This window comes from Stegastes partitus, unplaced genomic scaffold, assembly GCF_000690725.1.
Source record: "Stegastes partitus isolate 25-593 unplaced genomic scaffold, Stegastes_partitus-1.0.2 Scaffold370, whole genome shotgun sequence".
Classification (NCBI taxonomy): domain Eukaryota; kingdom Metazoa; phylum Chordata; class Actinopteri; family Pomacentridae; genus Stegastes; species Stegastes partitus.
Genome location: NW_007578101.1, coordinates 95 through 26,926, shown reverse-complemented (window position 1 = coordinate 26,926; position 26,832 = coordinate 95). Strand labels below are relative to the sequence as shown.

At 45.1% G+C, this 26,832-nt stretch overlaps 1 protein-coding gene across 3 annotated transcripts; it reads left to right on the top strand.

Moving 5' to 3' along the window:
• Window positions 1–969: 969 nt before the first annotated feature.
• LOC103359403 (constitutive coactivator of PPAR-gamma-like protein 1) lies at window positions 970–25,606 on the top strand. 3 transcript variants are annotated; one of them, XM_008284734.1, is made up of 17 exons: window positions 970–2,092; window positions 4,377–4,623; window positions 5,180–5,262; window positions 8,207–8,335; window positions 8,771–8,861; window positions 9,818–9,900; window positions 9,983–10,233; window positions 12,664–12,748; window positions 12,823–13,044; window positions 13,200–13,371; window positions 14,806–15,055; window positions 15,218–15,332; window positions 15,958–16,167; window positions 18,579–18,777; window positions 18,916–19,054; window positions 19,482–19,578; window positions 24,178–25,606. In XM_008284734.1, exons 1-17 carry the CDS (start codon window positions 1,619–1,621, stop codon window positions 24,490–24,492), a joined length of 3,162 nt encoding a protein of 1,053 aa, XP_008282956.1. In that variant the 5' UTR covers window positions 970–1,618; the 3' UTR covers window positions 24,493–25,606. The 3 variants fall into 3 exon arrangements, with proteins under 3 accessions (XP_008282956.1, XP_008282955.1, XP_008282959.1); XM_008284733.1 differs by having other exon boundaries at window positions 18,579–18,807; XM_008284737.1 differs by lacking the exons at window positions 15,218–15,332; window positions 18,579–18,777; window positions 18,916–19,054; window positions 19,482–19,578; window positions 24,178–25,606 and having other exon boundaries at window positions 15,958–16,094.
• Window positions 25,607–26,832: the final 1,226 nt, after the last annotated feature.

Genomic DNA, 26,832 nt, shown 5'->3' with positions numbered 1-26,832 from the left:
AAAAAATGTTCTTCTTACGATTGAGCAATGCGAATGTGAATGTTGTGTCACCTCTGTTTGTGAGTCTGGACATTCAAGAGCATTCTGGTTGGTCGACCTCAGAGCCCTGACTTGAGTATAAAGATTCAAGAGTTCTGCTAAATAAGGTGATGTCAACACACACACACACACACACACACACACACAAGAGCTAAAAATAAAAACAACAAATAAAAGCTTAACATCAATGATAAAGGGAACAGAAAGCCTCTTCGTTAACGGTTTAGAGGGTCTTAATCATTTATTTTATAGAAATATTTCATTATGTAATCATTGGAACAGTTTTAATAGAGCAGCTTAGCTCATGTAATTCACTTTTCCTCTTGAAATAAAGTGATTACAGTCTAAAGAAGAACATCAGACATACCAAACACATACAGACCAAACATCAAAACAATACTAATAAAGTACTGCCTCTGATCACACTAAATGTCAGACCTTATTGCATTACCAATATTTCTTTGGTCACAATTATTGAGTTAAAACGTTTCAACAATGGTTCATCTGCATCAACAGCAATGTTGATTATCCATCACGCCACACCTGTATGTATGTATATATAAAATCATTATATATCTACACACAACAATACATAAATTCACCAAGACATTTATGAACATATCTGGATGTAAATTTATCCTGCCTTGTACATTCACCTTGACTGAATCCTTATTTAAAGCCTTATTGTTCTTTTGTAATTCTTGTACTGCTTCTTTAATCTGTATTTAGCTGCTGTTAAATGGTTATTTTACCCAGTGAGGGTTTATTTTTATACAGTATGCGTAAGACACACAGGCCCCCACCCCTTAACCCTCCTGTTATCTTTGGGGTGAATTTGAACCCATTCAATGTTTAACATCTCTAAATAAATGACTGACACATTTTTTTTTCAGTTTTATTTCAGGGGCTATTTAAACAAAACTTTGGGTAACAATCTGAATAATGAGAATTTTCTGGAGGTTTAAATTGCTGGGGTCAACTTTACCCAAAGGATAACCGATGTCAGTAAATTTGAAAATAATAGGAGGGATAAAATACTAAAAATAAAAATTATTATTATTATTATTATTGTGTGTTTTTTAATTTTTTGTTTTTTGTTTTTAAGTCTCTGTGTCTTTTGTAGATCGATACAAACGGGGCAAGAAGAGCACATTATCACTTTTTTGGCAGTTTTTTCGGAGATGATCACCATTTGGCAGACACCGGAAGCTAGTGGCTCTCGCTTCCTGTTCTCACTTCCGTGTTGGAACGTGCCTGCCTGTGCGTCTTGACGTCACGGGCCGCCCTCTCGCTGCGTCGCTCCGGACAGACTCACAGCCGCAGACATGGCTCCGTGAACCGACACATGGCAGCCACAAGCCATGAAGCAAAAGAAACGAGGCGCCTTAAACAAAGTGACCATGTCTGAATAGCGGCCTTCTTTGGTTTCTCTGCAGACTGTTCCGCCTCCTGCAGCCCTGCAGTCCGCATCCAGCAGCCGGCTGTCAGTCCCTGTCAGCGGGGAGAGAGGCGCAGCGCAGCCCGCTGATACTTCGCTTTCTTTACTTTAAGTTTCCGTCTGTTCCAACTGAAACTCAACATGGGGGTCCAAGGTTTCCAAGAGTACATTGAAAAGCACTGTCCCGCCGCCGTGGTGCCGGTGGAGCTCCAGAGGTTGGCCCGGGGGAGCATGGTTGGAGGTGGCCGGCAGAGACCCCCTCAGGGTCCGCTGAGGCTGCTGGTGGACGCCGAGAACTGCCTCCACCGGCTCTACGGCGGCTTCTACAACGACTGGGTGAGCGGCGGCCAGTGGAACCACATGCTGGGCTACCTGGCCGCCCTCTCCAAGGCCTGCTTCAACGGCAACATTGAGCTCCTGGTGTGCTTCAATGGCGCCCTGGAGAAAGGCCGCCTTCACGAGTGGGTCAAGCGGCAGGTGAACGAGCGGCAGACCGCCCAGCAGATCATCAGCCACGTACAGAACAAGGGCACCCCGCCGCCGAAGGTCTGGTTCCTCCCTCCGGTGTGCATGGCCCACTGCATCCGACTGGCGCTCCTCAGGTTCCGCGTCGGGGTGAGTGAAAGCATCGGCCTGCCGGTGCCTGTTGAGCGGAGCCCGCTGTGGGAGCGCCGCCGGCAGACGCTCCCTCCGCGGTTAGCCTGCTAGCTGCTGCCCGCCCGGCACCGCTGGATCCACACGGAGGGAACCAGAGCCTCAGAGCGGGGACCCGGCTCCTGCTCAGCAGCTCACCCGCCGTGGTTTGGTGACACCAAGTCCGAGCTGTGAATCCGTGTTTTCATGCAACTGTAGTGCAGTGTGGTGGTTAGGACGAGGCCGGGGGTTGCCAGGTCCTGAGCCCAGCAGGGAAAAACACCTGACTCACTGAGGGCTAGAAAAGAAGAAGAAATCATGGTGGAAAATCAAAACAGAGTTGAAATGAGTGAACCGGTTTGATTTAAACAAACAAAAAGCCCAAACTTCATTCCAACCTGTTCAATGTGAACATATTCCAGATGTGAGAGCAAACTGAACATCTTTTGGGTTTTAGGATCATAAAGACCGACTCATGTCACTTGCAGCCCAAACACTCCTGATCATGGCAGAGTACTGAAAAACAGTTTAGTTTTCAGTGTCTGCATGACTCCAGGATCCATTATGTGACAGGTGGAGGCGGTTTACTTGGCAGCCTGCTAGAATGACAGATAAGATCAACTTTATTGATCCCTCAGCGGGTAGAAATGTGCGTGTTACAGCAGCTGGATGAGGGATGGAGGAAGCAGGACAAGAATTAGAAAAGATAACCTAAAATAGGATAAGATAAACCTTTATTAATCCCGTATTACATTTCTGTGCCAGATGCTGCTCAGAAATAACAAATGACAAAGATAAGAGAGCCAAAAAGGTAAAAGCAAGAAGATGAATGAGCTGAAATGAGGCTAGAATGAAACAGTCAAAGGTACTGCTGGCAATTATACAGGAATAATAGGTAATATCACACATGATCATGAAAAATAAAAAGGTAATCTCATATTGCACCTGAAATATGGGACAAAACTAAATTTGCACATAGTGACGATGCTGTGTGTGAAAGTGAAATATTACACATGAGAAATGGAAATATTAGATATTACACATGGATTTAAATGTAAACCAATAACTACTGAGAAGTACTGCTGCAATGATATTGATAGTATTGTTTAGATCTAAGTGCCCAAAAGTATAAAATAAAGATATGATAACGTATGATAGTACACATATGACATGATGAATGTACACATGTACAGGTGTGGCAGGATGGGTGAGGTATCCACGGTTCTGTTACTACAGTCAAAATGTTATTGAGAGCAGCTTTAACATGATGTTATTTCACATGGAGAGCTGAAGGACAACAGTGTTCTAAACAACTGTTTATAGTCGTGTTGATGAAGTGTGTGATGTTAGGGATGCTCCAGTCTGCCACGTTAGGCCCAATCCCAGTTACCCCTCTGTTTAGGACAGAGGATTAGGGCTCATCTGTTCTTCCAAAGAGAGTCAGTTGATGGGCTAGATGACCACAATCCCTCGATCTGGAGAAGAACCGGGGCAGCAGTCATGACAGCGAGCTGTGTTTGGGAACAACTGTGAGCCGTCCACAGCCTTTATAGGATGTACTGTTTCTATTGGGTTTGGGCTGATTGACTCACGGGCTGCGAGGTGGTTCGGTGGTTAGCACTGGTTCTGGTTCTGGTCCCGGTGAGGACACCCGGGATCTTCCTGCGTGGAGTCTCCATGTTCTCCCCGTGCAGCGTGGGTTCTCTCCGGGTTCTCCGGCTTCCTCCCACAGTCCAGAAACATGCTGAGGTTAATTGGTGATTGTAAATTGTCCGTAGGTGTGAATGTGAGTGTGCTTGGTTGTCTGTCTCTAAGTGTAGCCCTGTGATAGACTGGTTACCTGTCCAGGTGAACCTGCCTTCACCCTGAGTCAGCTGGGATAGGCTCCGCCCCCCATAGTGAGGATTAAGGTGTAGAGATGATGGATGGATGATTGACCCACAAAAAATGTTCCTATTGAGTCCCTGAAATGTGGTGTATGGATTTGAAATGTAAAAAAAGTAGAAAGTTTAAATGAAATGTGAACCAGGAGCTTTCATATTGTTTTTAGAATGCAAAAACTAAATCCATGTAGTAATGTAGTTACATTTAGGAACTTTCCTATTTTCAGTGCATCCTCTGTTATTAGTCTCTTGTTTTGATTGTTCACTGCAAAGCAAACAGCTGCTTGTTTTTAATCCTGTCTCCTTTACTCGAGTGCCTTCATACAGCAGGTTTATTTGGAGCCTTTTCCTAAAGCCTAGTTGTCGCCTGTGCACCTCTTCAGATTGTCCAGAGCGTGGAGGACCACCACCTGGAAGTGATAGCCTTATGCAGGGAGCGAGGCTTCCACGGCCTGGTGGCCTACGACTCGGACTACGCTCTGAGCAACGTCCCGTATTACTTCAGCGCCCACGCCCTCAAACTGAGCCGCAACGGCAAAAGCCTCACCACCAGCCAGTACCTAATGCACGGAGTGGCACGGCAGCTCGATCTCAGCCCAAACCGTTTCATCATTTTCGCATCGCTTTTAGGTAGGTGTGACCGGACACGACAAGAACTGAAGTGATTGTTCAGACGAGGAGGAGCTGAACCTGATCCAGATAAAGCAGCTGTAGGTGGATGTAAATGGGGTAATACGGCTTTAATAAGATCAGCACATGAACACTTTCTGGCAGTTGTTTTGGGGGAAGAGCAGAATAAACTGTCACTAGCTGCTGGTGTCTTAAACATCATCATCCACCCAACCATTTAATTTAATCAACTTGCTGCTGCATGTACAGAATCAGGAAATACATCTACCCCTTTGCACCGACTGCCTCCTGCAACTTCTACATACTGCTGCACCTTATATGTTATTTTTGCTACTTACAGCCAGACTTTTTCATACATGTTCAGCAATATCCAGGAGCTACGCTGCTGTTTCTATAGTTCTTCATACACCAGATTTCATAGATACACCTGCACATGTGATTTGCACATGTCCTTTAAAAGGAGGCCGCCGCACTGACAGGATCTCTGCTTGATGTTGTTGTGCAGTACCAATAAAGAGTTGTACTAATCCATGCTGCGCTGTCGTGTGCTTTCCAGGGAATCACATACTGCCTGATGAAGACTTGGCTGCCTTTCACTGGAGCTTACTCGGTCCAGAGCATCCATTAGCATCACTGAAGGTAAATGCTGATTTCTTCACCGCACTGCTGATTCTAAATAGAAGAATTAAGTTGCCACCGGTGTTGTTGATGAACAGCAGCGGTTCAACACACATTGTTGTCACCTGTGAGTACTTTGCTCCTGCATGGTGAATCCTGGACTGAGTGTTTTTAAAGGTGAAGTCCACAGTTTTTCTGCACCAAGGTCGGTTACTACTCAGGGTGTTAAAACAGTAAAATGTCTCCAGTGACAGAAAATATCACCTCCAGCATCGTAGTGAATTAATAGTAGGAGCTTTAATGACAATGAAAACTTGGATTATTTTTTGTATTTGTCTATTACATGACTCAATAAGGGCTGCAAGGTGGCGCAGTGGTTAGCACTGTTGCCTCACAGCTAGAAGGTCACTGGTTCACATCCCGGTGAGGACACCCGGGATCTTCCTGCGTGGAGTCTCCATGTTCTCCCCGTGCAGCGTGGGTTCTCTCCGGGTTCTCCGGCTTCCTCCCACAGTCCAGAAACATGCTGAGGTTAATTGGTGATTGTAAATTGTCCGTAGGTGTGAATGTGAGTGTGCTTGGTTGTCTGTCTCTAAGTGTAGCCCTGTGATAGACTGGTTACCTGTCCAGGTGAACCTGCCTTCACCCTGAGTCAGCTGGGATAGACTCCGCCCCCCATGACCCTGGTGAGGATTAATCGGTGTATAGATGATGGATGGATGGATGGATGACTAAATAAGAAACAAAGCTGACTTTCAGGATATATTCATGATGTTGGTAGTTACACGTTGAATGCTGACACTGTGAGCTAAGCTGCTTCCTCGGGCCGACAGAGGAGAGTTCTGATAACAAACATGAACCCATTTTGATGGACATGTTGCTAAGCTGTGGTCGGTACCCTGAGCTTTGTTCCATCATTGTGTAGCACTCGACCCGAGCTGAACCAGTGAGTGTGTTTACGTGGACACGACTGTCCCAGTTATGATCCAAGTATCCCATTTTTGTGTTTGTCCTGGTTTCAAAAATGTGGCTCAGCTTTTATCCTGAGGTCTGTCCTGTTTGTGTTAACATGCTCCAGAGCAACCTACTGATCAGTCAGCTGGATAGTAAGAGGGGGAAGTAGAAGGAGTCCTTTAGCTTTCCCTGGTGACTACAGATACAACACATTGACTAGCAGAGTCTCAGCAGGATGAACTTCAGTCCTTCTGGATGGATTTTTCCCCCCTGTTGGCTATAAAGTATAACAGAGACCTATAAAGCAATAAAGCCACGTAGCTGTTGACCTTGTAAGATTTGCAGTGAGCTCGCTGGTTTGCAGACATTGGTGGCTTTCATGTGCTTTGAAGCAGGTTTCGAGAGCATCAATACTTAAGAACTGAACTGCTGGTTTGCCTGAGTTTCAGCAGCTGTAAACAGGGAGAACGCTGGGAGCTTATCCACCAGCTGCCACAGTTTAATGGCCGACAGAACGCGGCTCACAGAAATAGCACATCCACGCATCGGTGAATGGTGCGAGTGTGACAGTTGCATGGCAGCAGCGGCGGCAGACAGTTCCAGGGCACAGTGTGCAAACGGCTCAGCTGCTAGTTTTGAAATGACTATCTGCGATTAAACAGAAGGCCATCTGGTTGACATGTGCCACCGAGGCTCAGCTACACACATACTGACGCATTGCATTCCACCGGCGAGTGGCGCTCGACGGGCCAAACATCCTCCACACGCATGTTTCTTTACGTGTTTGTGCTGCAGTTTAAGTTTTGTTCCTTCCTCCCGTCAACGGGCTGCAGTCAGAGCAAAATCTGCACGTACAGGCTTTGAGTTTGGAGAATAAAGAGACCGTTTAGAACGATTCTTCATATGGTGCATTTGTTTTGAATGTAATCCACAACGTTTCCTCACAAATATCAGGTTAGCATTTGGAGTGAAAGCAGAGAAAAGTGTCCGTGAATGTCAGTATTTGTTTGTCCCTGCTTTTGTGTTTAAGGCACTGCATGATAATTCCAGGAGCTGGGCTTGATTTCTATGAGCCTCGTCATTTCCTCTCTGCAATAGAAGCAAAGTTAGAACGACGCCTCCAGCCGCAGCAGCCACATGAATTAGAAAAGTTTCAGGCCAGTAAACAGCGACCTGCACTGTGGCTTTACAGCTGTTATTCTGTGTGCTTTTTTATGTAGGTGTCAAACCCCAAACATCAACACAACCTTCCTGTTAGGGACTTTAGCAGAACTGAACAGAACCTTGACCCAGTTCTGAATCTACTCACCAAATCTCAGCGCTTTAGAAACACGCTTTGTGTAGTTAAAGTGCACGCAAATGGATGAGCGGCGTCCACATAGCGTGAGCCACAGTGTTTTTGGTTTAAGCATTCAATCATACGTGGCAACCAGGAGGATGAACGAGATGCTTGTTCTGCCCTTTTTCTGTCTGTCCTGAGCTACATGATGTGTTTGACAGGAGTCACAGCCCAGCAGAGGCTGGAGTGGTGACACGTCGCCAGGATGATGTTGTTATAGAAACGAAACTCACACCTTTCCAGCACTTTTCTGACAGGAAAAAAACCTGCTGAATTTAAACACAACCTATTTGTTATGAAGCTTAATATTTCAGAAGGTTCTTCTTCTTCTAAGCATCACCACTCAGATGAAAGGAATCCAAACCTAACGGAGAAGTTAAAGAGTTAAAGGTGGTCGGATTCAGGGTGTTGTTCCTGCTGCCTCTCCGTGTTTAGTTTGCACTCTGGGAACAGGTAGCAGCTACCTGATGACCTGAGAGGACGACAGCGTTCAGGTGAAGAGACCTGAGAGCTTCACTTCTTTGTCTTGTTGGGAGTCCAGCAGCAGCTCCAGTTTATCCAAGCTGCTGTGTTTGAAAGCATGCCAGCACATGAATCCTCTGTTTTAAAGACGACAGTAGACTTTGTCGTTGACTTCCTTTTGGACCGATCTCCTCGTCTGGTCTCTCTCAGGTTCGCGCCCACCAGCTCGTGCTCCCGCCCTGCGACGTGGTCATCAAGGCTGTGGCCGACTACGTCCGCAACATCCCAGACATCACCAACCTGGAGGCCATCGCCAAGGACATCTTCAAGCATTCGCAGGTATGACAAGTAAAGATGAATGCTCATGCAAGGTTTCCGTGGCTTGTTTTAAGGTTTCATTGCTCCACATTACTGTTAGAAGATGTGCTGCAAACACCTGAACAGTCGACTTGTAGAGAAGCTGCTCATTATAATTACTGAGCTAGAATTAATGCAGAGTGCCCAGTGCTATAAATAGTCCAATCAGCTGACAGATGTGTGACTGGAAAGCAAACTACTGGACTGGTAACACCTGCTCGGCTCAACAAACGTTTTAACAACAGCCACCAGGACGACGCGCTGCTCAGAACTTTACTAACAAATCATATTTAACAACGTTACCTCTGAAATTAGCTTTCGGCCATTTTTCCGTGAAGCATTTTGTTTCCATCCACAGACCGATCACTGATCTGCCTCCTGCCTCTGACTTGTGCTAATTTTACTTTTTCCTTTCAGTCTTGCACTAATGACAAAATCATGCGCTTCAAAAAGGCGGTGGAGTACTACTCAGCAGCCAGCAAGCCGCCGCACTTCCCTCCACAGCTCGGTGGGTTTCTGTCTCATCTTACTCTAATAAATACGACTTCACTGTGTCCTGATTGGAAAGTCTCGCGCTACGTCTACACAAAGCAGCATAAATGTCAGAAGGTTTTTGTGTTCATGTGAGTGTTATCGGTGTTTTTGTAGAGATCTTTCTGTTTCTGGACAGTTACATACTTCAGCTGATTCAGTTCAATAAAATAATGGACACTACATTAAAGGGACAACTTTAATTTGAAGCTGGTTTACATGATGTAGAAAGTGTCGCCCATTAAACACAGAAGCAGCTGGAACAGGAACATTTATCCACGATTTCACTGCTGACAGACGCGGCGGGGTGAATGTACAGCTGCATTCTGGGAGCTCAGATTCATTTTCAACAAATGATCTCAGTCCAGCCGAGTCCTGCTGAGGACCAGACCCAGACCCAGGCAGGAGACCCAGAACAAGAAGAGCTAAAAGTTTCTGCAGTAAAAGTCTGAGAGAGCATCACCGGGAAGATGGAAAATGTCTGTGGACATCTTTGGGTCCAAGATGATTTCGTTTAACTTCGTTTGAACTTGTTGAGTTACTTTTTAACCTCCAAGTGTCAAAAGTCTTTTTGTATTGATGTGAAGCACAATCCAGCAAAGACTGGCACAGTAATGATAATAATAACTTTATTTATACAGCACAGAGTTTACAAAGTGCTTTGCAGACATGGCAAAAAAAGAAAACAGGAAGAACAGCGAGCAACAGAAAGCTGGTCAGTCCAATCAGAAGGAGAAAGACTGGAGAGGACAAAGTGGAGGAATAGAGTAGAAGATGTTCAGAGTGCAGCAACAGCAGATGAAATAATAAAATGCTATGTCCCAGTGAGAGGAAGAGCAAATGAACGAGCACAGAGCCATAAACACAAGGCTACAAATGGCCGTCTCATACTCATGATCTGGATGTGCTGAAGGTTTTGTGTTTGTTTCACAGTCAGATCAAAACACGAGGACGTGTGCGCTGCAGTGCCATCACCAAAAACGCTCGACATTCCACAGCTGCCTGTAAAACCTGGGGTGAGTTTGAAATCCAGCAAAGGCCGCAGCGTTGCACTGCTGCAGGCGCTCATGACTTCCTGTTTCCTGTCGCTGTGTTCAGGTCCAGCACTCGTACCCAGAGCCCCGGGCGGAGCGCAGTCTGTCCGTAGACTCGGTGGAGAAAAGCCTCCCGGAGCAAAACAGCTTCAGCGACATTCCTCACGAAGGGAAGCACACACCGTTGTACGAGAGGTCGTCTCCCATCAACCCGGGCCGGGCCGGCAGCCCCGACCACACAGAGGCGGCTTTCTTCAACGCCTCCTCCACGTCCTCCTCCTCGGAGAACGAGGAGAGCTCAGGCACAACTGCCAAGTGAGTTGGACAGAGTTTCTCTCTGTTTCTGGACCCATTCATTCATGAAGAGGCTCCCTCGCTGCTCTCATGGGTTCAGACGTCATCGGTTCGTTATGTTCTGGGGAGCCTTTGATGAACACGTGAAGCCTGTAGGGTGATTAAATGGTGCAGTGAAGATCGATCTCTGTACATGGTTTATTACAGCAGCTTCACCCTGAGTGGGAGCCACTGGTTTACCGTTTATTAGGTGACAGCTGTGTTTATCCTGACTGGATGAAAAGTCTGTTATGATTAATGTTTTATTTTAGTTGATATTTACTGATAATTTTTCAATGACTTCTTTTTACTAAAAACCAAAAGCATAAAGTTTTATTTTAAACTCAACCACATTACTCAGAATTAACCTTTTAATTAACCTAAGCTTTTAGCCTATTTATCAATGTGCACGGGTAAAAAATGTCATGCTAGCACACCAATAAATAACACACCTATAAAAAAACGACGTACACTTAAGGAATGATCTAAAGGCAAATGATTGTTTCCATCCTCACCAAACATCCGGTGACCTCTGGTGTCCTGTAGATGGAGGCATTGCCATCCTAGAGGAGACAACTCATGGTTCATAATAAACAAATCATGAAGGTAGAACAGCTTCCTCTAAAGAGTACAAGTGGACCAAAACATGGCAGTAAATAGAGTGAATGGAGCCACCAGAGCCTCCCACAGACTGATTGTTCAGTCTGATCACATCCTGCTCTGATGGTGTGGGTCACCAGGGGAAGAGCTGCTGCTCCGTTCCTCCCTACTTATTGCCCTGAAGGCATCACGCTCATCACATGTGTGCCGTCGACCAGGTTCTGACTCCCACCATTCACAGTGAACCTCTTTCACAGGCGCTTGAGAGCTTTTATTCTCACCATCTTGATACAAACTCAGCTCTGCATTGTTATACTCGGTATTAATACCTGATTTTACTACCTGTTTGGAAGCATCTGCATCTGTTGTCTTTCCCCATCTCATTTGTTCAGGTTGTTCCTCATGATGTGAGTGAAAATGGCCTCTTTAAAACGGGATCCTGATGCCTTTGTGTGTGTCGTGGTGATGTTTATGACTGGACACACTTGCTGTGCCAGGACAGGTTCCCATCGTAGCGAGGGAAAGGGACAGTTTTTTAGTAGTGTCTGAATGCCACCTTACACTCTTTACTGCACTCTGTGTGCACTTGAAGCTTGGAAACCTTTTTCCTACATACAGAACACGCGTGTTGCGACCAGCAGCGTCCAGACGAGGAGCTGAAGTGGTGTTTCTGCTCATCTGGTCACTCAGGTCATCACATATCAGGGATATCAAGTAACTACCTGATGAAGAAAACACAGCTGTGTTCAGTAGTGTGGTGGGACAGAGATCAGTGAGGCTGTCCAGGGCTTTAGGGACGACGTTTAACACACTTTCTTTATTATTAAACTCCTCCTTCAAGTGTATGATATGAACGGTCAGTTTTAACTCGGGGAAAACAGAATTCATACTGCAAAAACCTGCCTCATGCTGGGTGTCATTAAGCTAGCTGTATTGCTATTCTATCAGTTTTGATGATCAAATACTTTCGCTGTACATTTTTTTGTCCTTTTTTTTAAGAGAAGAAAACTAAACTAATTTAGAACAGAATCTCCACTTTGTTATTTAGCTTCTTCACGCTTCCACTCATGACTTTAGGTACAAATATGAAGATATTTTCTTTGATTTTTTACTGTGCAGCAGTTTTACTTTAGAAAACAGGGAGCTTCCTAAAGTGCTAAAACCAACAATCGGTTTCAGAAATTGTCAAAGTAAAGCGAGACAAGAGTTTGTCTGCAGCCTCCAAATCTCTGAATCCGTCTGTTCTGTGCTCTGAAGCTGAAGAGCTGCTCTGACCTGTTCATACTTTATGATTCAGTTATAGCTAATAAAATAGAAATCACCTGGCTAATGGTTGCTTTAAGTCTTTAACCCATGCTTGTATAGTTTATTCTCCTCAGTGTGAACGCTCCAGGCTGATAATACACATAACACACCTGCAATAATGAGAAATGAGCTACATGTTGAGGCATTTCTCATTTCCTCAGATTGGCTGAAACGCAGTCAATCTGAACACTGTCAGCAGAGACTCCAGTGAAGCGTAGCCACGCTTTCAGTGTTCACTTCTGTCTGGGAAAAGGTAAACTGCATCTTTGAATGTCTGAGAAACGGAGGTGGTTAGATTAAATGTGCAAGATAACGTTCATGTAGCAGTAATTAATAGGAAATCAATTTTCTTAATTTCTCCAGCACCGATAGCAGAGCTAATGTCAGAGCTAACTGATCCTCTGGTATTTAATAATGGAGCCCTGGGGCCTGTTTAATACCAGGTTTCTGAAGCCCATCTCCAACCTGTACATGTAACAGAGCTTTGCTTTCTTCTTCCTGTTCCAGTCACGTCAATGACCTTAAAGAAGGATGGCAGAAAAATGGACACTCCTACAACACGCCAGAGGGACACCTGGGGGACCAATCAAACGTGAGTTCAGCGTGACTTGGCTGATGAGGAACTGCAGGTCTGTGCACTAGCTAAAACCTTCCTTCTGTCGTCAGGCTGACCTCTGTGGAACCTCTGCTGACAGTCCAGGATCACAGGCCGGTGGTCTCCACAGCCTGAATGCACAGATCCCCTCCCTGCTCTCCATGCCCACCAGGAACCACATGGACATCACCATCCCACCTCTCCCCGCCGTGGCCCCCGAGGTCCTGCGGGTGGCCGAACACAGACACAGGAAGGGTCTTATGTACCCCTACATCTACCATGTTCTCACCAAGGTCCTCTCGACTGATTGTGCTAATGTTTAGATGGAGGCTGCTTGTAGCTTTTGTTCACATGAGCGTTGATAGGCGTACACAGACCCAAACCTGTAGGTGGAATGTGAATTATCTGAGTCACTGTGCAGCATTGAGGTAACAGTATGTCTTTGCAGGGAGAGATTAAGCTATCTGTCACCATTGAAGATGAAGCTAACAAAGACCTGCCTTCAGCAGTGCAGCTGTTTCGACCTATCCGTCAGTATGTTTACGGAGTGCTCTTCAGCCTGGCCGAGGCCAGGAAGAAGGCTGAGAGACTCGCCATGAGGAAGAACTGCCTCCCTGAGTGTGAGTCCCATCATGAGAGAGCTGCTGCATCACATCTTGTGCTGAGGTTTCTGGGTCTGTATTAATAGTCTCATATGCAGAAAGTCCTTCCTAATAGGGCACAGGCCAGAAACACTTAGCAACCTTAAAACTGAACACTACTGATATCTAAAATATCCAGAATGTATGCCATCTTTACAGGAGAAACCAACTTCTGCAGTGTAGATCTAACTTCACTCATGTGCCGCCTCAGATCAGTGGTGATCCAGATTGTTTTTCAGTCCGACGTGTTTGACATAAATGTGGCTCTACAGGTGATGCAAACCACAGGGCTCATCAATAGGATTTATTTTTAGGGACAGTGGTGTCATTAAGTGATAAAAAAAAGAGGTGCAATTAAAGAAATAACATTATTGCACATCTGTCATTTTAAAAAATGAAGCATATAGTTTGCATAAGATGCAGGATGCTGTTTACTATCCTCAGGTTAGCGCTGCTAGTTTAGAGCTGGTAGGAAGAGTTTGCTTCTGTCTGATTGGCCTGCTTTTGGCTGAGGTCAGAACCACCTACATAATTAACATATCAGACCAAAGTGCTGCTTACATACTAAAGCATGAAAGAAATGAGGAAATGTAGTACGACCAATATGTATTTACTTTCAGTTTATTTCTATATGTATTTCTGCATTTATTCAACTATAAGTTTACAGAAAAATTACTGCTTTGGACTATAAGGACAGCAGTAGGGATTTTAACTTTTCATTCAACCTGAATCCAGTAATTAATTTGGTTATTTCATCTGAATCCGTTTAGAAATGTTTAGAACCTGCAGCTACAAACTGAATCACATGTTGATCGACCCCCTGAAACATTTTCCTTCACTGCTGGCTCGTTTTTTCTCTGCAATATAAAGTCCTGCAGCTCTATGGAAACAACATCATGACCAGAAGGAGAGACGACTCAAAGCTTTCCTGTGTGCAGTATGACAAAGTTAGAATGCCCAGTTAAGTTGAGTTTCTTTCATCAGTTTACAAGAATTTAATAAGACTGGAATCAACACGTGAAGCAGTTTTCCCTCAAGTGTTACGAACACGAAACGGCGGCTCAACATGCTGTAGATATTTCACTGCTTCTATTTTAGCATATTTCTAAACTTCTGTCACCGCTGTTGGTGGCTCATGAGTCATCGCTGGCTTTTTGTTAAAAATGCAGAAGTTTTGTCTTCTTACAAAATGTCGTCACTGCAAATAGTTTGTAGGCATTTTATTCAAAGCAGACGTGTAGAATAAAGAGATTTTTAGATTTGTTTGTTTTTCCCAACAATATCTAAAGTATTATGCTTTGTTCAAGAACAGTTGGAAACTTGAACGATTCTGTTCCTGTAAGTTTCTTGCTGTGATGGATGTCAGTTTTTAGTCCAAGCTCAATGTGTGATGCTTGATTTTATTTCCTCCAGACACACATATCATGGTGAAAGAGTGGGCCGCCTACAAAGGCAAGTCTCCCCACACCCCGGAGCTGGTGGAGGCTCTGCCCTTCAGGGAGTGGACCTGCCCCAATCTGAAGAAGCTGTGGCTGGGGAAGGCTGTGGAGGACAAGAACCGCAGGATGAGAGCGTTCCTGGCCTGCATGCGCTCCGACACGCCGGCCATGCTGAACCCGGCCCACGTGCCCACGCCCCTCCTGGTGCTGTGCTGCGTGCTGCGGTGAGTACCGACCCGGCTGAAGCTCAGGCCTCATGCACACATTGTAGTCTAGGTGAGACCAGTGTGATGTAAAGAGGAAGGGAGGGAGGCTTTATGAACACAGTGTTGACCAGTTCCTGCTTTTTATTTATAACACTGTTAACCTTCTGTGTTTTGCTTCAGGTTTATGTTACATTGGCCAGGAGTAAGAATTTTGCGTCGTAACGAACTTGACGCTTTCCTAGCCCAAGCACTTTCTCCTAAACTTTATGAGCCTGACCAGCTGCAGGAACTGAAGGTGATTTTGTAGTGTTTATCACATGAGGCGTGTCCGAGAAGCACACACAAGTTCAGGAAGATTTTGGCCGTAACCTGCCGTCCAGTCGGCTTTCGTGTATTGGATTCCTCTCCTGCTTCTCCGGACACTCCTCATCGTGCGCAGACTGAACGAGCTGCTCTGCGTTCTGTGCTGGTACAAAACGCTGTTTTCTACCAGCACGCCGTTACAGAGGCAGTAGCTTTGCACTAAGACATGTATCTGTAGAGCTTTGAGGGGTTCTCGTGTCACGTGTGGATGGTTTATCAACTCCACACCTCGTCCTGAGCCCCACACAAGCTGGAGCTCTGCTCTCATTTGGCCTTTTCTTAAACCATCCACACAAGCTGTGTGCTTTGCTCCTTGTGGTCTCTGTGTGTCAGCCTTGGTCAGAACATGTAGGTTGTGTCTGCTGGCTTTCTGTCTTGGCTGGATTAGATCGTCCACCGCTGTGTCTTAGCAGGCAGGAGTGAATGAAGCTGCTTCCGCTTGCTCTGTGCTTTGCTTTGCACTTTGTTCATTTGAATGCTGAGTGGCCACGTTAGAGGTTGCTTTGGTTTCCCGTTCATTTCGAAATGTTGTAAGTCTCTATATATGTCTTGCGCAGATCGACAACCTGGACCCAAGAGGAGTCCAGCTGGCTGCTCTGTTCATGAGCGGAGTGGACATGGCTCTGTTTGCCAACGACGCCTGTGGACAGCCCATTCCCTGGGAGCACTGCTGTCCCTGGATGTACTTTGACGGCAAGCTGCTTCAGAGTAAACTTATCAGGGCCAACAGGGAGAAGGCCCAGCTCATCGACCTCTGTGATGGTCAGGTAGCTTCAACCACACCGATCGCACGTCAGCAAAACACGCTGCAGCCGAGGGCTCGGCTAGTCGGCTCTGGTTTGTGTCAGCTGTCTGTTTTTCCATTAGTGTGGCTCCAGGGGTTATACTTCTTCTTCACTGTCGTCGTAGAGATTCAGGGAAACAAAGCCGTGAGCATCAGGCCACTAATGTGATCCTTCAGTGGATCATTTTAATCGTGTGTTTTCAGTCTGACTGAACGCTTGCTGCCTGCATGAAGGATGTGAATGCAGGAAAACTTACAACCTCTGTAGCCAAACGGTTTTTACTTCTAGAGCTTATATCTGCATCTGAATACATTTCACCCAAAAGTTCAGTCGATAAAATGCATTTGTTCATAAAAGAATTGTGTAAATAAGTCGATGTGATTGAAAGACGAGTCTGTCGTGGTGTACCTGACCAGGTGGGTCTCACTGTGATGGCAGCTGCAGACGGATGTCTTCTCAGGCCCTCACGCTGTATGGTTGAAAATAAATCCATAGTTAAGATAGTTCACAACCACAGCATGTGTCACAGCACTTTTGCTGTGCAGACCCAAACGACATGAGCCACAGTCCTACAGCGCCCCTCTATGGATGGAGGACGCCATCACACATGTACGAACTGGAAAGTCTTTGAAAGAGATTGAAACAGCAGCGGTCACTGTTAATGTCTGCATGAGTCCCACGACACCAGTTAGACAATAACAACATACTCCAGCTCCAAAACCCTGGATCTCCTTCAAATACGTCCAGAGCTGAAGAGGAAGCAGAAGACAGAGCTGGTCTCAGAGCACACACATGAAAAATTAAGTTCTTAAAGTATAAATGACATTCAAGGACAAACTGGAGCATGAATTTGGCAGCGTGAAAGCTAAACAGATGGCACAAACTCTGGCAGGATGTGAACCTACGTGAACAGACACCTTTTTACCACTGAACAGAATTCATTCTTCGCTCGCTGCTACACTCGTCACAGATGAGCACCTGAAGGACCAACTGGACCCCGATGAGCCCCGGAGCCTGATGGCATCCCAGTGAGGATGCTCAAGACCTGCTCCATGGAGCTCCCACCAGTACTTCACTGGGGAACCATCCACCAAACCCACCGGACTTTCCTTTACACACACATTTAGACTCTCTTGAAGCTCAGAACTGTTTTCTCTGTGACAGCTGAACTTCTGTCATTCAGCTGTAATTACTGGCTGTTGGACAGATTTTCCACCTAAAGTAAAGATGTCAGAGACTGTGAGCGTGTTTTCAGTCGTCATGGGTTTATTTCAACACAACACCATCCAGGAGGAGAACTCTTTAGAATCTGGCCGGCTGTGAAAGAAGCAACATGTGCCGTTGAAATCTTCTGCTCCTCGGCTAGAAGAACCAACGCTTCTCCTCCCTGCTGGGATTTTCTCACTTGTATGATCATCCGGGAAAAACGCTGTTAGCAAACTGACCTTTTAAGTTGGAGGTCCTCGTTAGGAAAGTGGATGACTTGTGTAGGGCTTCGCTGTCTGGTTGGATTACAAGTCTTTCATGAGGTGGAAAGTGGGTTTCTCTGCTCTTTGAAGCCTTTCTTATATGGTGGAACACTAGCAAAGGCATTGGTTGGTGTTCAGATCTGGCTTTGCCTGATCACACAGAGCTTTGTGCCGCTGAGAGGCAACAACTGCAAGACGTCATCCTTCCTGTAAGCCAAAATATTTCCATACAGCATGTCTTGTGTGCAACCAAATCTTCTGTTTTCCGCCTTGGATCAGCGGGTTGTCCACCAATCGTATGGGGGACAGTTCGATCCCCCACCGTGAACACTTGATGCTGAGACGTATTCAGAACCATGACACTGATGTTTCCCCAGCTGAGATCCAAGAAGCCCAAAAAGTGCTCTGGCGATCCCAATACTTGCTCCTGGTCCACACAGATATCTACATACGTGTCAGCAGAAGATGGAAGCAGGATTTCAATCAAACATCAGAGGAGTGGAGCTTACTGCCGTAGGTTCGCCCTCGTCCTGCTGTGCTGTCCAAACCTTTGTCTGGGCTTATGAATGACTTTTACAGCAGTCGTTGGCTTTCCAGCGTTTACGAGCGCACGTTGACAAGCTAAATAATGGTTTAATACTACAAGGATTTAATCGCGCTGGAAGCTTTTCTCCTCCATTAGGGGTTGCGCCACAGTGGAAGTACAGCAGCTGAGCTAATGAAGCCGTCTGTTACAGAGACACTTAAACACAGGCTCTGGTCTCATATTGATTTTCGTAGCTACTGATTTGAGAGGTTGATAACTGCCTTTTATTTTTAGCCGGTACTAGAAATATCAAATGGAGTCGTGCTCTCTTTCACACTGAGACAAATAGGAGGTCTTCAAGCCATCAAACACCAGTTGTGTGACTTGCCTCCCTTCAGGCTGAGCTGGCTGCCAAGGTGGAGAAGATGCGCCAGAGCATCCTGGAAGGTCTCAGCTTCGCTCGCCCGCCTCACCCTCCTCCATTCCCGCCACTGCCACCTCCGCCTCCTCACGCGATGCCTTTCTACCCCCCAGCCGGTTCCTTCTACGCCCCGCCACCGATGATGCCGCCCCCAGGAAGGGGCAGGGGGATGCCCGGTGAGCGCAGCCGTGAAAACAGGCCACCAGGTTCTGTGTTTTGGCCTCTCATGATGGTTGATAGCATCCTGACACCCGTTCTTAAACCAAACCCTGCCTCACTCATTCTTAATATCTGGTGTTTGCTTTTTCTTTAAGGACTTCAAGGCATCTCAGCACAGGGCGGGAAGCTGGAGATCGCCGGCACCGTGGTGGGTCAGTGGGCCGGCATGAGACACAGCCGAGGAAGAGGAGGCTTCCCGGTCCAGGTGGTGTCTGTTGGTGGACCGAACAGAGGGTAAGAACAGAAAGGTCACATGGACTTATCATTTATTTCTAAGCAGTAGCTGAGATTCATTCAAACATAGTGCACATTAGAGCAGAACTTCAAGAAAAACATGTAAAAGAAAATGTAGACGAGTTCACTTTCCATCTGGTGTAGAATGTGTCACATTTACAATAAACCGTGAGCGGAGTGTGATGGACACAAGCTCCCTGACATCATGTCTAACTAACCTGACTGTGATACCTCCTCGTATTACTAGTACTCCTCGTATAGCTGCAGTAAATACATGCCAGTGCTCCTGGAAGTACAATTTAAAGCTGCTTTTGGATCTTTGCAAATGTCCACGAAGGGATTTTTTGGTGCAAATTAAAAATGTGTATTTAAAATAAAAAAGAGGATGGAAACGCACTTCAGCTGTAGTTGTCTCCTCTTTCTGTAGTCGTCCCAGAGATGTGATCTCCACGCCTGTCATCAGGATGTTTGGTCGAGGGGGACGGTACCACACTCGAGCCTTCAGGAGTCCGGGAGCGTACCTGGTGAGCTGGTGATGAATCATTACTAACACGGAGCAGTTTAAACAATCAGATGCTGCTGCACTTAATCACACACATAATGGGGATTTGAATTTTTCCTCTTCTCCTGTTCATAAATCATTTGTGTGATTTTTGCCTGATTGAAAAACTGTCGAAGGAAAAAAGAGCCTTTCATGCTTGGCTCACGTTTGTTCGTCTTCTTAGGACTCAGTTTGTCAGATCAGTGCCGTTACTGTGATGCTTCAGCTGTCACACAAATCAAGAGGACTTTCCTCACTTGTTTTCTGAAGTGTTTAGTTACTGTCCCTCCGCTGCAGCTCAACACAGAAACACAAAGTGGTTTATTCCAGACAGCCTTGATAGTTTGTGAACCTGTCCTTCAACTCAAGCAGACAGTTCTTCTTGCTCTTCTTCAGTCAGTCATTGCTAATTTAACCAACAGTACGGATGAAAAACAAAGATTTCACAGTGAAACTGAGGCCACGTTTCTCTTTTAATTTTTTAGAAAATAACATTTACTGAGCAGAGATGCGTCCTTGACTGTCATCTTTACCACAAACATTTAAGCAGCTTTTATAGCTAGCTAGGTTTTTGCATACATCTTACATTAAACAAGCTCCTGTGGTGACTGGATGCCAGGACTTCATCCTCTTTTCAAACATGGCTGGTTTGAGAAGGCGTCTTATCTAAATTGCCAAAACGGCACCATTTATCAGAAAGAAACTTGAAAAACAGAACAAATCATTGGATTTTCACTTCTGAGACGGTCCTCAAACTAATCATGTGTAAAGTACAGCCTTGCCCGGAAAATTATCCAAATATAAACTTAAGATCATTACATCTGATCAGAATCACTGTATACATTTCTCATTTAAACATCAGCCAAAAATAATCTGCAAAAACAAATCCTGTGCTCCGCTGCATTACTGAGATTCATGACTCGGCTGCAGCCAGCAGCTGCTTGACAGCGATTGGAGAGAGTTTCCAGCTGAAGTGCAGCAGCAGTGAGCACCTGAGAGGCGACAGGTGAGCGAGACACGTGGCGTTAGTCGGGAAAAGCTGCATGTAAAGGTTTGTGTTCGCTCGTCTCCATGGATAAACATAAATAACAGAGAGAACACAGGGAGATGGGAGTGAAACACCACGTCAGCACCCACATGACCACAGTGACTTAAATCCGCCCCTGGAGGTCTGTGGGACGTCCGCTGTGTGACTGGATGTGCAGCATTTTCCTTTTGCAGCACGTTCCTGTTTATCCAACACATCCATGTACATGCAGCTCGTCTGGGTATGTGCACGTCGTTTGCCCCCGTCGGCCGCCATGTGGCATCAGAACTGCACTAAAGACATCTCTGAGTTCTCTCTACTTCCAGCCATGTTTGTAACGTCTCAATAGAGACGCAGTGAAAAAGACGCCCACAAGCAAAACAAAACAAAACAAAAAACCCAAAAACGGAAATTCTTGGAGTTTGTGCAGTTCGTATAGAGACACCAGCATGAACCCAACCACCAGCTGTTACACACCAAGAGAAAATCTATTTAAATAAAGAACACAATACTGACTGAGGCCATTTTACGTTCTGGAGCGGAGCGTCCTTGTGGAAGATCAGTTATTTTAAAAAGATGCCCGAAGAAATCAATGATAAACAAGTGCATGGATTAAATACAAATGTCTAGACAAAGGTTTGGTGTTCAGCAAGGAAATGCCAACGTCAAACCCTGTAGCTCTGTGTGCTGTTAAATACACATTTATGGATAAGCACCCATGCACAAGATAACAGCCGGTGTTTAACCAGTGAGGATTCCTGAACAAGACGCTTAAAGATGTTCAAGTTCAAATTCATCAAATCACCTTACATCGCTGCATGTAGTGTCTGAATCCATATGACGCACCAGTGATCCATAGATAACGCATTGGTTCTGGAAAAGAGCTCCAGAACATCTCGTGGGAACCATGAGCTATAGTCACCCAATGTTCTTTAGTAGACGTGTAAATGTCCTCAGGGTGGTGCTAGAGGGAAGCTTAGAGGGTTTCTAAAAACATTAGGGGTCACACACCATGAACCTGGAAGATCCACTGCAAATTTAATGGGACTCTGAGCTCTCTATTTGTAGAAGAAATGTCAGGGAGTCACAAGGAATTATCCTCTGAAGAATCATCAGCGTGCTCTTCAGATGACACGGCAGTCTGCAGTATGGCTTCCTCTGGACGGAGTGTGTTGAGAGGCCGGACGTGGTTGGACCCTGATGTTCTGGAGGGATGGGTGGTCAAGACATCCACAACAAATACGATGAAGTCAGGAAGTATTCAGATTACTTCCTTTTTTCACACTGAGTTGTAGATGTGTAGGTTTGCTGAACTTGCCCATTGATCCACACTCACTAATCAATATAGACGAAGGATTTAAGGATTTATTGAGATGAAATCACTCATTTTTTAACATTATTCCGATCTTTAATTCTGGATTGCGGGGAAGCTTCTTGGCAGCAGTTAGTGCTTCAGTCTTCTTGGGTAGGTCTCTTCATACACCTGGATTTTGTGACATCATCTCAGGCTCTGTCAGGTTGGAAGTGTCATCTTCTGCTATCTTCAGTCCTCTCCACAGATGCTAAGTGGGGTTTAAATCTGGGCTTTGCTGGACCACGTAGGGACAGTCAGACTTGTCCTGAGGCCACTCCAGTGCTGTCTGGAGTTGCTTTGGGTCATGATGAACTGTTGCCTGGATATTTGCCTGCGTTCATGCTTCCCTCAGTTCTGACCAGTCTCCCTGTCACTGCTGCTGGGGAACACCATCAGAGCTTGATGATGCCACCACCGTGCATCACCGTCGAGATGGTACAAGCAGGTTATGAGTAGGGCAGTCAGTAGTAAGCATAGGTTCATGCTTGGAGTCTTCCCAGGTTTGTCATGTCAGACCAGACGATCTTTCTCTTCGCTGGTGAACTCCTACCAGGTTTTCTTTTTAGTAATCTTTCCTGACCGGCCACCCTGCCCTACATGCCTGACTGATGTTGCTGAGATGGGGCTTCCTCTGACAGGTTCTCCTGAGTCTCTCTTTGGCTGGGCTCACATTGTAGGAGCTTTGGGCAGATTTCCCGTTCAGGTCCTCCCCAACAGTTAGAGGAGAAATCTGGTCTGGGATCTTTCATCTGAACCGATGTTCAGCCCAGATGTCTCAGTCAGTCAGTCAGTCTTAATCCAGAACTGCTTATCGAAGCCGCTTCCAGTAATATTTATGAGTTAAAAATCAAGAAGGTTACGATTATCCTGGAAGCGCCCACAGCAGTGGACGCTGTTGCCAAGCAATGCTAAACATCGTAGCCCTGGAGGCTAGCGCTAGCTACAGATATTAAAACGGATCTCCCTGAAGAATAAACAAGCCGTGCTGACTGCGTCTTCTACACTCATTTAGCCTTCTGCTGTTGTTTTCTCTTCTCACTGCAAAGTATTATTAACAGCCAGTTGTTGCACCACAGTCTCCATTTGGCTTGAATCTGCCTCCTCATGAGATGAGGTGAGGCTGAGCGCTCCACCCTGATCGCTCCCTCCGGCACCATGATGGTGTTAATACCTGCTAGTGTGTGATGGGCCCTTATTCTCCATCTTGTAGCATGTCTGAGATCAGAAAGCAGAATAGAAGCCTCTCCTTATGCACCTGGTTTCAAAGTCTGTTAGGATTTTGAAACTCCTGGAGTTTGAGGTCGGCCTTCGAGCGACTGTCGTGGGTTCTTGGTCTCCTTCCTGACTTCTTGCTCCATCACTCAGTTTCCAACCCAATGAAGAGTCCTGGTGGTTCCATTTTACGTTGAACTATGTGGTTGGATTTTGTCTCGAAAAAAAGTGTGAGTTGTCACAGATGGTTGTAGAGAAAATTCAAGGATTATCAAAGCGAGCAGGATGCATCTGGGGCAAGACTCTGAACGGGAAAAGAGAGATTTCAGTCTGGGATGTTCACCTGTTTCATAAAATCTCCAACACTGTGTTTGACTTTGTAATTCTGGATGATTGAGAGCAATTTTATCGAAGCAAATACCAGTTTTATTCATTTAAAATCAAGACTACAATATGAAATGTGCAAGAAAAGTGGCAGCATCCGGATACTTTCTGAAGCAACCAGAACATTTTCCAGATGTTGCAGCATATTGATCATGCTTCTGTAGAAATTTAAATTGCTCCAAAACTACAAAAACTACCTCCACTATCCCCCGTTTTTTTAGGAAGGTGGGATCATTTTGTGTTACTGTACAGTATGTAGCTGCTTCCCAAAGATCAAAATCCAGCTGTTGCTCTTTTCACTCTTTAATTACGGAGCAACAACAGAACTCACCACCATTGTGTGAGCTTTCAGCATGAGATGAGTGGGAACTAAACAGCCTCTCAGCAGGTGCCTGTGCTGTTTAAAACCCTTTATTTTACTGCTAATTAACTTCTGAATGACTCTGTAGCCTCTCGGTTTGCTACCAGGACTTCCAGCCCACATCTGTGTTTCCTCCTCGTCGCACCTGATTTTAAAATCACCCACAGTCGTTCTTGCAGTGTGATGTTCTTTGGCAGAAGGTTGTTTTTGTATTTAAATGATTGTATTTGTGTGTCCTTTGTAGCAAAGCAGGCCTGCCTATAAGCCTGCCCATGCATCTGGACACGACGTGGCCAAAGAGAGAAAGAAACCCAAGTCAGAGGAGAAGAAATCGTCTCCTGCGCCGAGCGACGGCTCAGCCACCGAGAACGGCGTGGAGGACAAAGAGCAGCTGAACGGAGATAAAGAGGAACGTAGGGCTCTCATCCAACCTGAAAGTGCCTTTAGCAGTGACTCCAAGACGTGCAATACTAATCCTCACTTAAATGCACTAAATGTAGACAGCGGCCACCACAGAGATGAAGGTCTGGAGGCCGCCGTCTCACAAAAAGAAGAGTAAGCCTATTTTTTTCTAGAGAGGGTTGAAGGATGGAAGATGGAACAGGTTTAGGAACATCAGTAAACACACAAGATAGGACACACTGGTAGTTTAAGGAGTCGTTCGCTCCCTTGTCACCAAGACTTGTACATGTTTATAAGAATGACGCTTTTTCCTTTTCAATTAGAATATTAAAGCTCCCAGAAGCTTTAATTTGGAAATCTTTTCAGTTCCTTTAGGTTGGTACGCTTAAGCAAACTCTTCGCTCACCACTTTGAGTTTAAGTTGAGTTTAAAGCGACTCTGTCCATCAGTTCAGACGAGCTCCACTCAGTCTCAGCCTGTTTTTTCTTTAGCTGTAAGTAACATTTCAAGAAACGGCTCTAAAATCAGACAAGAAAAAAAAAAAAGAAAACGTCTCAAACTCTGATGCTCGACTTCCTGACTCAGACGTAGAGCTGTAGTATTACCGCTTCAATCAAAGATCTGGTGCATGGTTTCCAGAGGTGTGTAGTTATTATGCATGTCGTCCTTTTTCCTCCATCCCTCCGAGTACGGTGCCCATTTGCGAAAATTAAAGACACGGCTCATATCGGCCCATAAAAAGGTGTTAACTGTTAGTAACGGATTTGTTCTGACCTTGAATTTCTTTGTGATATTGACCTCTGTTGCATTAACTAAAGAAAAAAGCCAGAAGTTATCTAGCCACGTTGCTGTAGTGTATTCATACTATATTGTTCTCTGTTGCTCTTTTCTGCATTAGTCGAATATCTGAAAAAAAAGCTCAATAGAATAAGCGAGCGCCACCTTCTGTAGCGTCCAACGCTTTCCGGTTGAGACGTTCGCCACCAGTGATCAGTTCGGAGGTTTCTTTTCGTGTTGGTTTTAACTCTCATATGGATTCTCCTGAAGCTTTTCATCTTTTCATTAGTGATCAGAGAAATGATGTACCCCCTCCCACATGGCAACAAGCTTCTATAGATTACCTTCTATGTATGTTGATCAGAGTTTCTTCCTAACTCATGGATTGTAAAGGAACGAACAGCAGCCGGGTCTGAATGTTGATGGATGTGGCGTGGTGTGTTTGAAGGCAACTTAGCTACAATGCTTAATAAAACTATATTCTTTTAGTACGAGCTGTTGGTGGTTTGTTTATTGATCCCTCATAATACTGCAGCAGCATGTAGTCATTAATATTTCATCTTTTCCCTCCTCACCTAATGACTTTCTGCATATTTAAATCCCTGAATGTATTTTTTAAAAGGCAGTAAAGTGAGCAAAATGACAAAATTACTGCTGTTAAAGGTTTCGCCTCTTGGAAAGTGGAAGTTAAGCTGATGGCCTCATGGTAAGGAATACTAAGAAGAGAAGAACTTTTACACTGGCAGGCACATTAGCACCTGTTTTTTTCCCGGAGCTTTCACCTTCATCACGTGATCAGTGATCGTAAATCTGTTGACCAAAGTACTTCTGAGTTTTGCACGTCAACATGAATATTAATGACTCGAGAACTTTGTCATCGTGTGCAATAAGCTGGATTTAAAAACAAGTCACAGAGTCGTGCTCAGACAGTTCAAAGCGTTATTTAAGACGTGGCTCTGTGTGCAAACTGCTAATATGGAACGAAACAACCAAACGAACTGCATCCTCTGAAGACCACATGATTTGGCTGAAAGCTCCACAGACGTTGGTACTTGGTCGTTGAGTTGGCGTCCTGGTGCTGCAGCCACTCCTCAGGTCAAGTATGAGCTTCACCACTTAACAGGCATCTGATTTTCACTCAGTGTTGGTCTCTATTATTAAACTAAATCATCTTTTATTCAGACAAAAATGATTTTGTGAGAGATGTTGCTGCGTACCAGCATGATGTGGAGAAAACTGAAATGAATAATGTCACTGTGTCTCATAAAGGTTCACAAATAATATTTACTTTATTAATGATGCATTCAGTTTTGTATGTTTTGTCCTCGTACACGTCGTCTCTGCCTCACAGTCACTGAATCATCTCACTAATGTGACCAATCCATGACCAGCTGACTTATTTTAATGTTTTATACGAGTGTTCTGCCTGGTAATAGAAAACACTTTATTCTCATTTTGCACTCTTTAAACATCCGTATTTAATGTTATGTTCTATTTACTACTCATCAGGAGATGCTGTAATACCTAAACAATTACATCTTAACCAGCAGCAGCTAAGAAACTGATATTTTTTACAATCAACTCACTATAATATATAAAATGAAGGAGTCTGATCTATAATTTCATTAAGAGGAGCAGAACAAAACAACCACATCAGCTACATGCTGCCAGAATTAAATGTGAAGTTAAATTAGTTTACACAGTAATAAGGTTCAGTATG

Excerpts from the sequence above, each read along its gene's own strand:
- LOC103359403 (XM_008284733.1), top strand. The coding sequence starts at position 1,619 with ATGGGGGTCCAAGGTTTCCAAGAGTACATTGAAAAGCACTGTCCCGCC. Across the intron at positions 10,234-12,663 it reads AGCTCAGGCACAACTGCCAA|TCACGTCAATGACCTTAAAG; the intron begins GTGAGTTGGACA and ends TTCCTGTTCCAG. Across the intron at positions 15,056-15,217 it reads GTGCTGTGCTGCGTGCTGCG|GTTTATGTTACATTGGCCAG; the intron begins GTGAGTACCGAC and ends GTTTTGCTTCAG.